This window comes from Rattus norvegicus, chromosome 4 (genome assembly GCF_021556685.1).
Source record: "Rattus norvegicus strain SHRSP/BbbUtx chromosome 4, alternate assembly SHRSP_T2T, whole genome shotgun sequence".
Taxonomy (NCBI): domain Eukaryota; kingdom Metazoa; phylum Chordata; class Mammalia; order Rodentia; family Muridae; genus Rattus; species Rattus norvegicus.
The window spans coordinates 6,262,470-6,276,859 of NC_141537.1; the positions used below are offsets into that span (position 1 = coordinate 6,262,470).

The 14,390-nt window shown below is 43.4% G+C and overlaps 1 protein-coding gene across 16 annotated transcripts in view; it reads right to left on the reverse strand.

Moving 5' to 3' along the window:
• The window catches only part of Dnajb6 (DnaJ heat shock protein family (Hsp40) member B6), a 63,589-nt gene extending 50,986 nt beyond the window's left edge, over window positions 1-12,603 (reverse strand). For 8 of the 16 annotated variants that reach the window (XM_087657912.1, XM_087657906.1, XM_087657902.1 and 5 more), the window contains exons 1-3: window positions 12,475-12,603; window positions 3,198-3,254; window positions 1,202-1,292 (exon numbers count right to left, since the gene is read on the reverse strand). In XM_087657912.1, coding sequence (XP_087514038.1) covers window positions 1,202-1,266 — 65 coding nt within the window. In that variant the 5' untranslated portion in view covers window positions 1,267-1,292; window positions 3,198-3,254; window positions 12,475-12,603. 16 annotated transcript variants of the gene reach the window in all.
• Window positions 12,604-14,390: the final 1,787 nt, after the last annotated feature.

Genomic DNA, 14,390 nt, shown 5'->3' on the forward strand with positions numbered 1-14,390 from the left:
TACTTGGAGAATGGTCTCAAGGAAGCTGATGTGGATTAGGTACAGCACCGTTCAGTAGACAGCACCCCTACACTGCAAAGAAAGCAAGCTGAGAACAAGCAAGAACACAGCCATCTACACACTCATTTATCTGAACTATAGTAGATATAATCGAACTAGCTGTTTGAAGCGTCTGCCATGACTTCTCCACAGTGATGACTATGTGACCTCTATCATGAAGTAAACCCTTTTCTGTTTCTTTTGGGTAGTTCATCACAGCATCAGAAATAAACTAGAACACTAAGCCTCAACTGGTTATGTCCCTGATGACACACCAACCCTCTGTGTAACAGAGTCCTGGCTGTCTGGGACTCACTTTGTAGAATAGGCTGGTCCCAAAGTCACTGAGATCTGCCTACTCTGAGTACTGGGATTAACATCACCCAGCATACACCAACATTTTAAAAGATAATGGTGAAGAGCTACAGATATAGTTCAGTGGAGACAACAAGCCTAGGTTGGAATTCAGGAAACACCAGGGAGAGAAGGAGGTATCACAAAGTAAATATAGATAGTACGAGGAACTCCAGATGGAACCTAGGACCTCTAGCACACAGGGCAATTTTAACATTTCTTTTTTGGGACATGGTATAATTTGTCAGGTTTTTGGGGTACGTGTGTGTGTGTGTGTGTGTGTGTGTGTGTGTGTGTGTGTATATATATATATATATATATATGTATGTATGTATGTATGCGTGTACAGTGTGTATGAGTATGAAAGCCAGCTTAACCTCCTAAGAATCATCTACTTCATTTTTTTAAGAGTTGTTAGGTCTTTCAACCTAAAGATCACCAATTAGAAAGAATGCCCAAAGATCCCCTAGTCTGAGAAATATTAGAACTTAAACATTTAAAATTAAACCATAGGACCTAGATTAGATCCCAGTACAGGATGGCTGCCTTGTTCAGGGTTTGAGAGCACTTGCTCTTACTGAGATCCAAAGTTTGATTCCCAGCACCCATATGGTGGTTTGCAACTATCCACAAAGTCAGTTCTAGGGGATCATATACTGTCTTCTGACCTCCTTAAACACTGAGCATACACACATACATTCAGGCCAGCAAAACATTCACACATAAAATGAATAAACCTAATTTTTACATTATCGAATTACCAACGAACCATGGTATAGAACATCATCTCAGAAATAGAATTACGTACGCCTTTTTAATGTCCTCAGGTGAGGCATGTCTCTGCACGCCCAGCACTTCATAGTAATCCACCATGTTTTAACAGACTGTTGGAACAAATCCTGCAAATAAAAAAATACACCCATGATAACACTGCTTAATCAGTGAAAAATGAGAGAATGAATAAGAGTCAGTTCCTCCTCTGCACCTACTGACCCAGTCACTAGCCTGTATCTTAGGCAGGACCTTTGTCCAAAAACTGGGTTCAAGAATCATTTCCCATCCATATGGTGAGACACACCTTTAATTGCAGTGCCAGAGATGCAAATCGCAGGCACATCTGATTTCTATGCCAGCCTGGTCTACAGAGTGAATTCAGGACAGCCAGGTGTGATGGTGCACACCTATGATCCTAGCACTAGGGAGGCAGAGGAAGGAGAATCTCTGTGTATTAGAGGTCAGACCAGTCTACAAATCAAGTACAGGACAGCCAGGGGGCTCTGTTGCACAGAGAAATCCTGTCTCAAAAACTAAATACGTATATAAAATTATATATTATATGATATAAACTGAGGGAAGGCAGACAAAACAGGAAGGAGGCACAGCTCAGTTACTGGAAAGCACCAGGGAGTTTACAATCCTAACACAATAGCAGCCTGAGCACCAGTCCACAAGGTCTGGGGTTTTCAACCTACATTAGCCTTCAGGCACAGGAAAGCTACTACTGAGAGCCCTACAGGAAATGTGATTCCTCAAAGGCTACCATCCTCAGAAGGAAAACAAGAAAAACTGCCACTCACCTTCGGAAGAAAAGGACCATGAACTTTGAAAAGGGTCTTACAAGCAAAATGGAAAAGCACAATCTTTTACAACATCAAATACCACCTTGATAACAAACAACCATTATCCTACCCTTTCAGACTTTATGCCCCACCTGGCTGCACAATGGTGCTTGTCTCAAAAACAAAAATAGCAAATAATACCAAAATAAAGACTGGAGATATGTTCAATGGTAGAGAGCCTGTGAGTACATGTAAGGCCCTAAGTTTGGTCATCAACACCAGGGAAAAAAAACAACACCTCTTCCTCTCTACTCCATTAAATGATAAAAGTTGGGCTACAAAGGATCTGTCTAAAGCAGCATTTTAAAAACCAATGCTAATAACTGCAGGACCCAACACAGACAAGGCAAACATTGTTGTACTAATCCACTCTTAGAGAACAATAAATCCCAAGACTGTTTCTGACTGCAAATATGTGAGCCTTACAAAGTGAAACAACAGCTACTGTGAAGTGCTAGTAAGAGTCAAAGCACATGCCCTCTTCTCCTTCTCCTCCGAGGTGGTCTAATATTTCCACCAATGTCCATGTTTCTATTATGAGTGATGCAAAAACTAGAGCTGACAGGAGAGCCAAATGAACCAGCCATGAATCCTGACTTCAAGGCAGTGGGGTACACAGCACCAACTGGCAGTTGATATTCAGCCAACACTTGAATGCTGGCCTTCTTAAATGAAGAGTACCCCTTGAGTTAATTCATTTGGAGAACTCGAGACACTTTGAGAGCTGCCAACCTCTCAACCACCAAACCCCTTGAAATAGACTAATTTAAGTCCAATGTATTTCTTTCTCCACAGCCTGACTCACTCCCAAGTTTCTACTTCTGTCCTACCTCATCATCTGAAATCACCTGATTTAAGCTCAGGAATTCCTAACCCTTCCCCCATACATTTAAGGGCTCTTCTGACTTCCCAAATCTTTTCCAGTCTTCTCAGATCTGCATTCTATGATGAATTTCCTCAAATGTGCTCAAAGCCTCACTCATCTCAACATCTACTGCCCATTATATAACACCCTGAGTCCCAAATGAAAGCCTAACCCAGTAAATAGACACAAGACTGCACAAAATAGCCACTTGGATAGTGAGCATGCTGTTTCAAATAGAACATAACCAAAACTTAACTATTGAGTCTCCCCACTCCAACCAACATGTCTTTCTCTAGTAAATTCTATGTTGTTATACCTACCACATAAAGAAAATAACTCTTTCAAAACATCTTCAGCATGGTCCTCAGCCCTTACTCCTGCAGAAAAAAAAGCCTTTGGGTCATCCTCTTTTCAATGAAGACAGAGACTCAAAAAGTGTAATACCTAGGCAATAACAGCCACAAGGGACTAAGCTAACTAGGAAATATTAAGACAACAATCACGTGTTGTATTAACTAGTGTCAGGTACCAGAGGGAAGGAGCTATAAAATAAGCTACAGATCACCAAACAAAGTTTAGGAACTATCTCAACTAACCTCAAGCTGGGTGTGGTAGAAGGATCAGGAATTTAGGCCACTAGTGTGACCCCAATTTGTAGGCAACAGGAAACACATGTGACCCTGTCTCAGAAAACAAGAGCCTGTCTCAGCCAACTCCAGACCCACCTAATGCTACTTTAGACTATCTCAAAAATAATAAAGGCTGGATTTTCTTTTCTGCCCTTATTTTAGCACTTTTTTGTATTAGTACCATCTACAGTGGATATGGTTCAGTAGTAAAGCACAATGCACAAGTCTAGACAAGCAGACATGTTTGCACATGATATATATTGCAAGCTTGTATCTGGGGGCAGAAGGACCTACAGCTTTGATTATTATAAAGTGATTACCTATATAACCTTAGTCCATTTTTCATCTAAGTGTGGCCTTTCCTGCTATCACTAAAAACCAAACTTTGACTCTTCCCGTTTTCACTCCTTAATACAGGAATGCCAACATGAGAAAGGCACCCCTAAGTATGGGGGAAGGAGACCCAGTTGACAGTGCTTCTACTGAGATGATTACAAGCAATCAAACCTGAACGAAGATAAAATAAAAAAAAAAAAAGAAAGAAAAAGGAAAGATGAGGCCAACAATGAACTACAAAGATAAATAACCAGCACGTGTAAACAAACAGAAATGAAGAGGGAAGATCAATTACAGAGAACAGATGGTCACTGGAGTGGAAATGAAAGCTCAAGGACCTACCTGGTTGGTCCAATTCTACAAGATAATACATTGATGATAGTGTCTGCCAAGATGCACTTCAAACAAGTACTCATAATTAACCCTACAGATACTCACAATTCATATTAAAGACAACTACTAATACTATAGACTATTATATACAATGTGAACACAAATTGCTTATCCACTTAGGATTAATTTAGACTAGCTACACCAAATAAGTAAAATACTAAAATGTTATCCACTATCCAAATATACACTCGACATTAACGGGAAACATGCTTTACTCTATTTGAACCCAGAACACCCACCAGAAGCCCATACCCAGTGCACTAGGTATTTACCAATACCAAAGTTCAGCTGTGCATGAAGGCAAACTACTTTAATCTCAGCATGCAGGAGACAGAGGTATGTGGATCTCAAGTTCTAGGCCAGCCAGGTCTAGAGCCTGAGTTCCAGGACATCCAGGGCTACAAAGAAGAAAAAAAGTTCCTTCAATTCTCTCATTTAGTGGTGGTAGTCATTTTACTTGGCTACCAAGTATGCCAGGCAGCACTCAATAAGATACAGTCCTAGCTGACCCAGGCCTTTTTGAAGCATGGTCTCCCTAAATTATTCAGGTTGACCTTGTATCTGGCAGTCCTCCTGCCTCAGACTCCTGAGTGGATTATATTACAGACCTCAGCTACCCAGCTCCAATGTATTAGTTATACTTAGTCTGAAGCTTTTTTAGTTTATCCAAGATCAAACTGCTGCCAGAAGCATCTGTCTTATATAATTCAACTAGCAGTAGCAGTGTGAAACCTTTCCCTATGGCTATTCATTATAATCTCCCACTTCTAATGAGAATGTCCAAACACACACAAACACACACACACACACACACACACACACACACACACACACACACCGAAGCCAAGCATAGTTCCAGACCAGTCATAGTGAGATTTTGCCTTGGGGGGTGGGGGTGGGGAATATCAGTAGTTAAGAGCACAGTTACACTTCTATAGGACCAGGGTGGTTCAGAGCACCTACAGGGCAGCTCGCAACTGTCTGCAATTCCAATTCCAATAGGACTCAACACCCTCTTCTGATTTCCTTGGACACCTGTCAAGCACATAGTGCACATATCCACATGAAGGCAAAATATCCAAACAGAGAAGATTACTGCCAGGATCAGGAGTTCGAGAACAACCTGGGCTACAAGACAGTTCCAAACGGAAATCCCCACATAACCCTAACAAACTAGTATGGGTATGGAGGGATAAGGAGAGAGAACAAAAACAGACACTAAATCTAAGGTGTTCAAACTTTACATAAGTTGCTAACTCAAAAAAAGAAACCAACTTTTGAATATCTCCTGAAAATACAAGGAACGCTAAACCACTCCTGGTTGATTTATAACATTCTTGGGGCCAGCAAGACCACAAACCATGTAAAAGTACCACACACACACCCCCAAAAGCAAGATGACCTACTTGCCTTTGACCTCTCCACACACACACCCCACTCACACACACAAGTTGTCCTCTGAACACTTCACGCATGCTGTGCCACAATTCACACACTAACAAGCACAGCTTTTTTTCTTTTTTTCTTTTTCTTTCCTGCCTCCACTCCTCACCCCACACACACACAGCGTTTCTCTGTGTAGCCCTGGCTGTCCTGGAACTCACTCTGTAGACCAAGCTGATCTTCAACTGGTACTCCAGTGGCAAGCAGTTTTAATTTTAAAGAACATTCTGATAGTAGGATTCCAAGTAAAACAAATTATACAAATTGTTTCATTTTGAATTTATGTGTGAATACAGGTGCGAAGGGAGGCCATAAGTTGCACCTCCTAGTAGCTCAAGTTAACAGGCACTTGGGAGCTGCCTGAGAAGAGTGCCGGGATCAGAACTCAGATAGGCTGCAAGAGCAGTACCAGCTGCTGGATGGGAAGCCTGTTAAAACCCCCTTGATAGACTGCATCCTAAGAGAGGAAAAGCTGAGTGGAGTGCAGGCTGGAATGAAAGAGGAAATAAACAGCATGTGTGCAAATCTTTTTAATCGGTTCTAAACTGACTCTGGCTCCAGGACTGGTTTTCATATAAAACAGATTCAGTCCCCAAGATTGAACTCCAACTCTGTCCTTCGGACTTTTCTCCTTAAGGCCCAGAAACTTACCAGAGCGGACCTGTTGTTACTGCATCCCTCCCATGTGTTGTGCTTTGAACTCTACAACCATACTCCTGAGCCTCATTGTTGCCAAATACACGACTTTTCCTGATGCACACACATTTCTCTGTCCATGAAAGACTGGGCAACAATCTTTTGCATGAGTCTTGCCAGGTCACCAACAAAAATAGCTCTTTTCCTTTCCATAAAAGAGGGTCAGTACTGAAGAATAATACAATCCAAGGCCACATCCACTAAGACTAAATCTATCTTTTCTCTTAAATTAAGACCAGGTGTAGTGGTAAACACCTTTAATCCCAGCATTATAAAAACAGGAGTAAAAGGATATTTGTTGAGTCCAAGGCTAGCATGGCCTACATAGAAAATTCCAGGCAACCAAGGCTACCCTGTCTCCAAAAACAAAAACAAGTTTTAGTTAAGTTTTACTGGGCATGGGGGCAAACACTTTTAATCTAGAAACTTGGGAGGCAAAGGCAGGCAGATGTAAGTTCAAAATTAGTCATAATCATATTCAATTACAGGTCAACTAGCACTACGTAGTGAGACCCTGTCCTGTCTTGGAAAAAGATTAAAAAATTCCATGTGGGAGTTCAATTTATATGGAGGCATCAAACTAAATAAATGTAGTACTCTTTTCTTGACAAAGTGGAAGCAGGAAGCAAATGTGAAGAGGACCAACACAGGTGAGGCTGACCTATAAAAACCTAGCTGGGGGCAGAGGCAGGAGTAGAATTCCAAGCCATGTAAACATTAACAAAGTCAGGCTGGAGAGATAGCTCAGCAGTTAAGAACTGTTCTTCCAGAGGTCCTGAGTTCAATTCCCAGCAACCACATGGTGGCTTACAACCATTTGTAGTGAGGTCTGATGCCCCTTTCTGGTGTACCTGAAAACAGCTACAGTGTACTCACATATATAAAATAAATAAATCTTTAAAAAAAAGGGGGGGGGGGTTGGGGATTTAGCTCAGTGGTAGAGCACTTGCCTAGGAAGCGCAAGGCCCTGGGTTCGGTCCCCAGCTCCAAAAAAAAGAAAAAAAAAAAAAAAAAAAAACTTTAACTGTCAAAGCAGTAACAAATTATTTGGAAGGAAATAAATTATAAATCCAGAGACATCATTTCCTGAGTAGTAGTAGTTGTTCTTCCTCTTCCTCCTCCTCCTTTTCCTCCTCGTCCCTCTCCTCCTCTTCCTCATCTTCTTCATCTCATGAATTCCCACAATATAATAAATATACTGAGACCTCAGCAAGTTAAGGCACTTGCCACCAAGCCTGAGTTCAATCCCCAGGGTCCAAATTCCTACAAATTGTCCTCTGACCTGCATAGGTGAAACATCTGTCAAATCTAAGTGGGGATACATAATACACAATATATAATACCCTTTGAGGGTAAGAGAATTTTAGCTAGGATTAGGGACAAATTTTGTTTTAGTTTAGTTTGTTGTTTTGAAACAGGTTTCTCTGTGTAGATCAGATGGGCCTCTGAACTCGACTCGCCTCACCTGCCTGCCTCTGCCTCCCGCTTAAAGGAGTGCACAACCACAGCCCTGCTAGGAACAAGTACTGAGACCAGTCTGAACCATTTAGTGACACCTTGTCTCAAAACTCACCACTGAGAAAATCCTGGGGTTGTGAGGAGGATGTGGTAACAGTTTAGAACTGATTCAGATGCCCACTTAGACAGAACAGCAGGGCTGTTCTGTGTGGCACAACACACAGCCAGTGTAGCCATGTGGTGAGCCCCTGAATTCAGTGGGAGACTTCCATTAAGGAGGGTGTGTGTGTGTGTGTGTGTGTGTGTGTAAGAAACCGGGACACCCAATTGCCTGGCCTTCACAAGCACATGCGCATGCTTGCACGCAAACACACACACACACACACACACACACACACACACACACACACCCCACACCTGCAACTTATCCCCTTTCCCCCCAAAATACAAAATTTTACAGGGGGCAAAAATCATGTGTTGCATAAAGAAACCTTTCTGAAGGCTCATCATTCCTAAAGTACCCTAGTAGTTTTAATACATCACAGTTCAGCACTATTAGAAGCTAGAAGCTATGGTCTTTATTTATTGAGAATGCCTGAAAGGTCTTTGACTTGGATTAGATAGTCCTTTTAAGAGAAAACCACCCTATAGCCAACTGAAGTACATGAAACTGAAACCTCTTTACACAAACACTGTAACCCTAGGAGATAAAAAGTATTTTTAGCATTTTGCATTCTCAGGTAGGAGAGTAACATGGTCATGTGCTCTTCCTTGGCCATCCAAAATTATGTAGTTTGACAAAACACTTTTATCCATAGCAGTATGTAATAAAAATGAAATTCCTCACTATCTAAAAAAGACAAAATTCCTAGACCAGACATGGTGGTGCACTCCTTTAATCCCAGCTCTTGGGAGGCAGAGACTGGAGGATATTTGTGAGTCCAGGCCAGGCAGTTCAACCAGGGCAGCCAGGGCTACAGAGACCTCAGGAGAAAATGGTCCATTTCCCCCTATCACGCTCACTAGGGGAAGGGCACACCTGTGGACAAGACGACTTTAAAGAGTCCATGCCCTCCTGCCACCCTTATGTGGGTCCCAGGAATCAAGCTCTCTCTAGTCCTCAGGACTTCCTATGCTTTAGGTTCTTAACCACCACACCAGTCCAATTACAACATTAATATTTCTGTCATGTTCTTCTCATCTGCTCTTTTCTTCTCGTTAACCTCTGGTTTATTGGTAGAAGTAGGGTCTCATAGGCCAAGACTGCCTCTACCTAAAATTCTACCTCACCCTCTTGAATTACTGGTATCAAGGACCCACACAATACTACACAGCTCACTGAGCCTTGTTTCTATTCCCAAGGTTAAACTCTCTTAAATTCTATACATGAAAAAAGAAACATAACATTAATTTGCCATCTAATTCCTCCTACAAACTCAAAGTCTGTAACTATAGGCCCTTCACCACCAGATGGTGTCCTGGATAAATTTAAGACTTAACATAGGATCACTTTCAAAGTAAAAAAGTCAGTTTTTAAGAATCCTACAAAGCTGGACCAAGTAGAAAGGCCGATTCTGTTCTATTTGCTTGCTCTTTAGGAAGGCATCAGATATGGTCTAAAAGTATAGGAGCATCCTTAAGCATTAAATACTGTAAAAGGCACATACTATCACACCAGTAGTGAACAGTGTAACAAGTGCCTTCTTTAAAATTCTAAGTATGTGGCTGGTGCTGGTGGTGCACACCTTTATTTAACCCCAGCACAGGGAGGCAGAGGCAGAGACAAACTGATTCTGAGTTTGAAGTCAGTCTGCTCTACAGAGTGAATTCCAGGACAGCCAGGGGCACACAAAGAAACCAAGTCTTGAAAAACAAAAACAAAAGTTTGCTGGGTGGAAATGTTAGCAGCTGCTATGGGTACAATACAGGTTTACATAGGGAAATGGTATTGTCACTTAACTCTGACAGTAGAGCCACTATTCTGAGGAATTCCTACTTCTGTTTTCACAGTTTGCAAGAATATTCATTACCCAATATACTATTTAGCTCACATCTAACACTGAAATCAACAATACTTTTGTTTTTAAGGAAGATCTCACTATACAGACCTAGGTGACATCCAACTCAGGAGGACACTGGTCCACCTCTGACTCAAGGAATAATTTGTTTGGCTTTTTGTTTGGTTTTTCTGAGACAGGGTTTCACTGTGTAGTCCTGGCTGTCCTAAACTCCAACTGTAAACCATGTTGGCTTCCAGCTCTCAGAGATCAGCTTGCTTCTTTCTGCCTTCTGAATACTAGGATTAAAGGTATGGACCATTATTGCCTGGCAGACAATGATTTCTTTAAGATATTCCACTCTAAAGCTCAATGATCTGAGTTCACTTGTTCATCTTCCACTGAACAAAAGCAAACTTGTCAGGCTATGGAGTTGGCCAGCTGGCCAAACAATTCAGTCCCACTTGTCTTACAACCTAAATTCCATCCCAGGAACCTACTGAAATAGAGAGTTGACTCCCTAACATTGTATGTACTCTGGGCCAAGCATGGGGAATATTAGTGAAGTCGAAGCAGAATTCAAGGCCAGCCTGATCTATATACCAAGCTACAGCTAAAAAGTGAGACCTGTAGTCAAGAGGTAGAAGAAAAAAGGGCAGGATGTGGTGGTGCATCTTTGATCTCAGCGCTTGGGAGGCTGATCATTGGGTTCCAGGTTAACACGCTGAGACCCTAAACTCAAAATCAAAAAGAACAAACTCAGCACTGGCAGTGCACAGCTATATAAACAGAGCATACTGGCCAGAAAGTCGGATTCCCAGGCATAGGCTATAAGATACACATTTCATATATACACACACATAAACACAATAAAAATATTTTAAAAGCCAACTTTCTCAGCTGGACATAGTGAGTACTGCCTTCAGTGCACTTAGGAGGGCAGAGGCAGAGGAATCTGAATTCAAGGCCAGCTTGGTATACAGAGCAAATTCAGGACAGCCAGGGATACACAAAGAAACCCCATCTTCTGTCTCGGGCAGGGGTTTCGGGTGGGGGAACAACTTCCAAGAGACACAAGAGGGCCGGAAATCTAAGAGGTCTGCCTGGGCAAAAGAGTGAACAGAAGAGAAGACTGGAGCTGGAGAGATGCTCAGTGGTTAAGAACACTGACTGCTCTCCCAGAGGTCCTGAGTTCAATTCCCAGCAACCACATGGTGGCTCACAACCATCTGTAATAAGATTTGATGCCCTCTTCTGGTGTGTCTGAAGATAGCTACAGTGTACTTATATATAATAAATTAATTAACCCATTCCTACAAAAGGCAGCATTTCTTCCCGTATTTCATGTTCTTCCTAATCCCAAAGCTCTACCCGAAGTTCACTGCAAGTGTCTGTACTGATCACATAGTAATCACACACCAGAGGGCAATTCCACCTGTGGTGGTGACGTCCCAAAGGACAAGGAGTACGGTAACAGATATGAAAACTTTCTTTCAGGTATCAGTAAGTCTGATACACTTCATTTCAGGTATCAAATGTCAAGACGCCTGCTCTTTAGCTGTTCCCTCCTCTGGCTTTTACATCCAATATTTCTACTAAAACGGTTGCCTTATAGTAGCTATCACTTATTTCCCTAGCAAGCAGAATCTCCTAAGATTCTAGGGTCTAGATCGAATGCACAAACCCTAACCACAAATCTATGATTCTAATAAAAACGATAATAATAATAATAATAATAATAACAACAATAATAATAACAATAATAATAAGGTGGGCACACACTCCTCACTGTAGGCATTCCCCACCTTATTAGGTGGGACCATCCCCGCCATTCCCTATCAACGGTTCACAAACAGCTTCGGTAACAAAGCTTTTAAAACTTGACAAACTCATTCTGTAAAACTCTCTGTCTCAAAAAAAAAAAAATTTTAAGACAACCTTTCAGTTTGCAGTGCAGAGTTCCCTAGTCTACACAGCCGAAGTAAATTAAGACTTAATGTAAACTTCAGTTACATAAACTTTATTACATAAACCACAGCAAAGCAACCTTCAAGGCCAACAGCAAACGAGTTTTAAAAGTAAACTAAGCCAGGCAGATCGCCTAGCAAACTTCCCCAACAGTCCCAGGAGCATCCTGGAAACCAAACCGCCTTGGCCTTCTCACCGGCCCCCTTCGCAGCCTGGTGGCCTGGGCCAGTGACTGTGCCTTCCTGGGAGTTCTGCTCTTCGCATGCCACCTGACCCCTTGCTTACAGAATGCACTGAGGACACCAGGACACGGTGACACCAGCCTCGCCGACTCCTGGAGCTCTGCGGCCGACCTAGCGCGTGCCGGGCCCCAACCGCCACTGCTAACCAGAGAGCCTGGGAAGCGGACCGGAGCTAAGCCCCAAGCTAGGCCTGACCAGGAACCGCAAAAACGCTCTCTACAGACCCAACCTAGAACCAGCCCAGACCAAGAACTAGACACAGACTACAGCTTGGACTGGGACCCGTTCGGCCCTAGCGAGCAATACCCGCCGGCCCCACTGTCGAGCCGGTTTCCAGAACCCGTATTCCGGGTGCCAAGCGGGTTAGCTCACCCGCAAACCCTCTCCTCCCGCCGCAGTCAACCCCGCTTTCCGCCCCAATACGCGGACCCTCACCGAGGACGCGGCGGCCAGCGAGGGGGGAAGTCAGGCGGCCGGTCTCCTCGCGGCTCTGGCACAGTGCGCTGGTGGCGGTGGCGGCGTCTCCTCGCGCTTTCCTTTCTCTCCTTTTCTCCAACAACAAACAGGAAGTGCGTCACGCGGTGGCGGCGCGGCGACGTCGACTTCCGCCCGGCCCTGAAGCTAGCGTGCACAGCAGCTTCCTTGGTCGTCGGATCCGATAGCGCGCGTCTCCCAGACCTGAAGATTCTCGGAGCTGAGCATGGTGGAACTCTAGAGGGTTTATATAGGCGACTGAATAGAGTGGGAAACCGCCACCTTTCGCAAGCCCTGAGCCTGGAGGACTCTAAAGCCTGAGGCGACCTGTAGACAATCCTGCGTTTGCCGGAAGCAGGCTGGGAGGAAGGACGCTCACAGCCTCTGACTGTGGATTCTGAGATAACGAGCTGCTAGCATAATATGACTCACACTCCCAATGGACGTTGAGAGCTGTGGTCCCGACTTAGATCCTCCTCAGTGCCCCGTCCCCAGCCCTGATCTTACTTGAACCGTGAGAGGCCCCATCATTACTTACATGGAGTGCCGAATCTGGATTTCAACCACTTTTTTAAAATAAAGATGAATTTATTTTATGAATATGAGTATACTGTCACTGTCTTCAGGCAAACCAGAAGAGGACATCGGTTCCCATTACAGGTGATGTGAGCCGCCATGTGGATGCTGGGAATAGAACTCAAGACTTCCTGGGAGAACAGCCAGTGCTCTTAACCACTGAACCACCTCTCCAGACCCTCAACCACCTTCTTACCACATGGCATTCTTTTTTTTCCTTTGCTCGTTTTTGTTTTGTTTTTGAGTGCAAAATTTGATTTTCCTAGTGGTAGACATTGAACCCCAAGGCTTTGTACATGCTAAACACTCTACCCTAGAAGCCTACCCCAGCCCTCTTTTGAAAAGGTTGCAGCTTAGTTGCTCCCTCTGACTTTGAACTTTCCAGAATTACAGGTTTGGGATGACATCCTTCACAACCACCGGGCCTAGTTTTCATTGAGATGCCGAACCAAAGGCATTTTGCACATTTTCTACAGCCTGGTCCACAGCTAATTCCAGGACAGCTGAATGTACGTACACAGTTCCAATGCTGTACCCCCGAGCCGCATCTGCCTGACTTTATGGACTAAGGTCAGCACCATACTCAGTCTGTCCTGATTTTGAGGGCTCTGACTCTTCTCAGTGGCCCACCCACTGCTCACCCCCCATGTGGAGAAGTTATATAAACTCCTACAGCTAACAGGAGGGCTGAATATTGATGTTCATGTAGTGCCTTCATGTGTGCAAAATTGTATATACCTTTCTCTTGTTAATGTGCCTACTGTCCATCTATTTAATAGACTTGTTAGATAAAAATTACAGCAGGTTGTCTATGTAGTGAAAACTTTTGCACTTGGCCAACACAGTGAGCTAAAAGCCAAAATGAAGTCAAAAGTCAAACGGAAACAAGTTGTTTGTGCTGGCTAGTTTAGATCAACTTGATACAAACTAATCTTCAGAAAGGAGGGAGCCTCAGTTGAGAAAAGGATCTTGCTGTAGACAATCCTGTAAGGCATTTTCCTAATTAGTATGGATGTGGGAGGGTTCAGCCCATTGTGAATATGGCTGCCCCTCAGCTGTTCCTCCTGGGTTCCATTAAGAAAGGCCCTGGAGCAAGGCAGGAAGCAGCACTCCTCTATGTCCTCTGCATCAGCTCCTGCCTCCAGGAACCTGAACTGCCTAGATACTGTTGTCGAAGTGTAAACAAGACAAATACCCTAGTCCCCAAGTTGTTTTGTGGCTTTCATTACAGCAATAGTAACCCTAACTAAAAACTGCTCTTCCTAGAAAAGATTCCAACTGGCTGGCCAGTTTCAATTGAC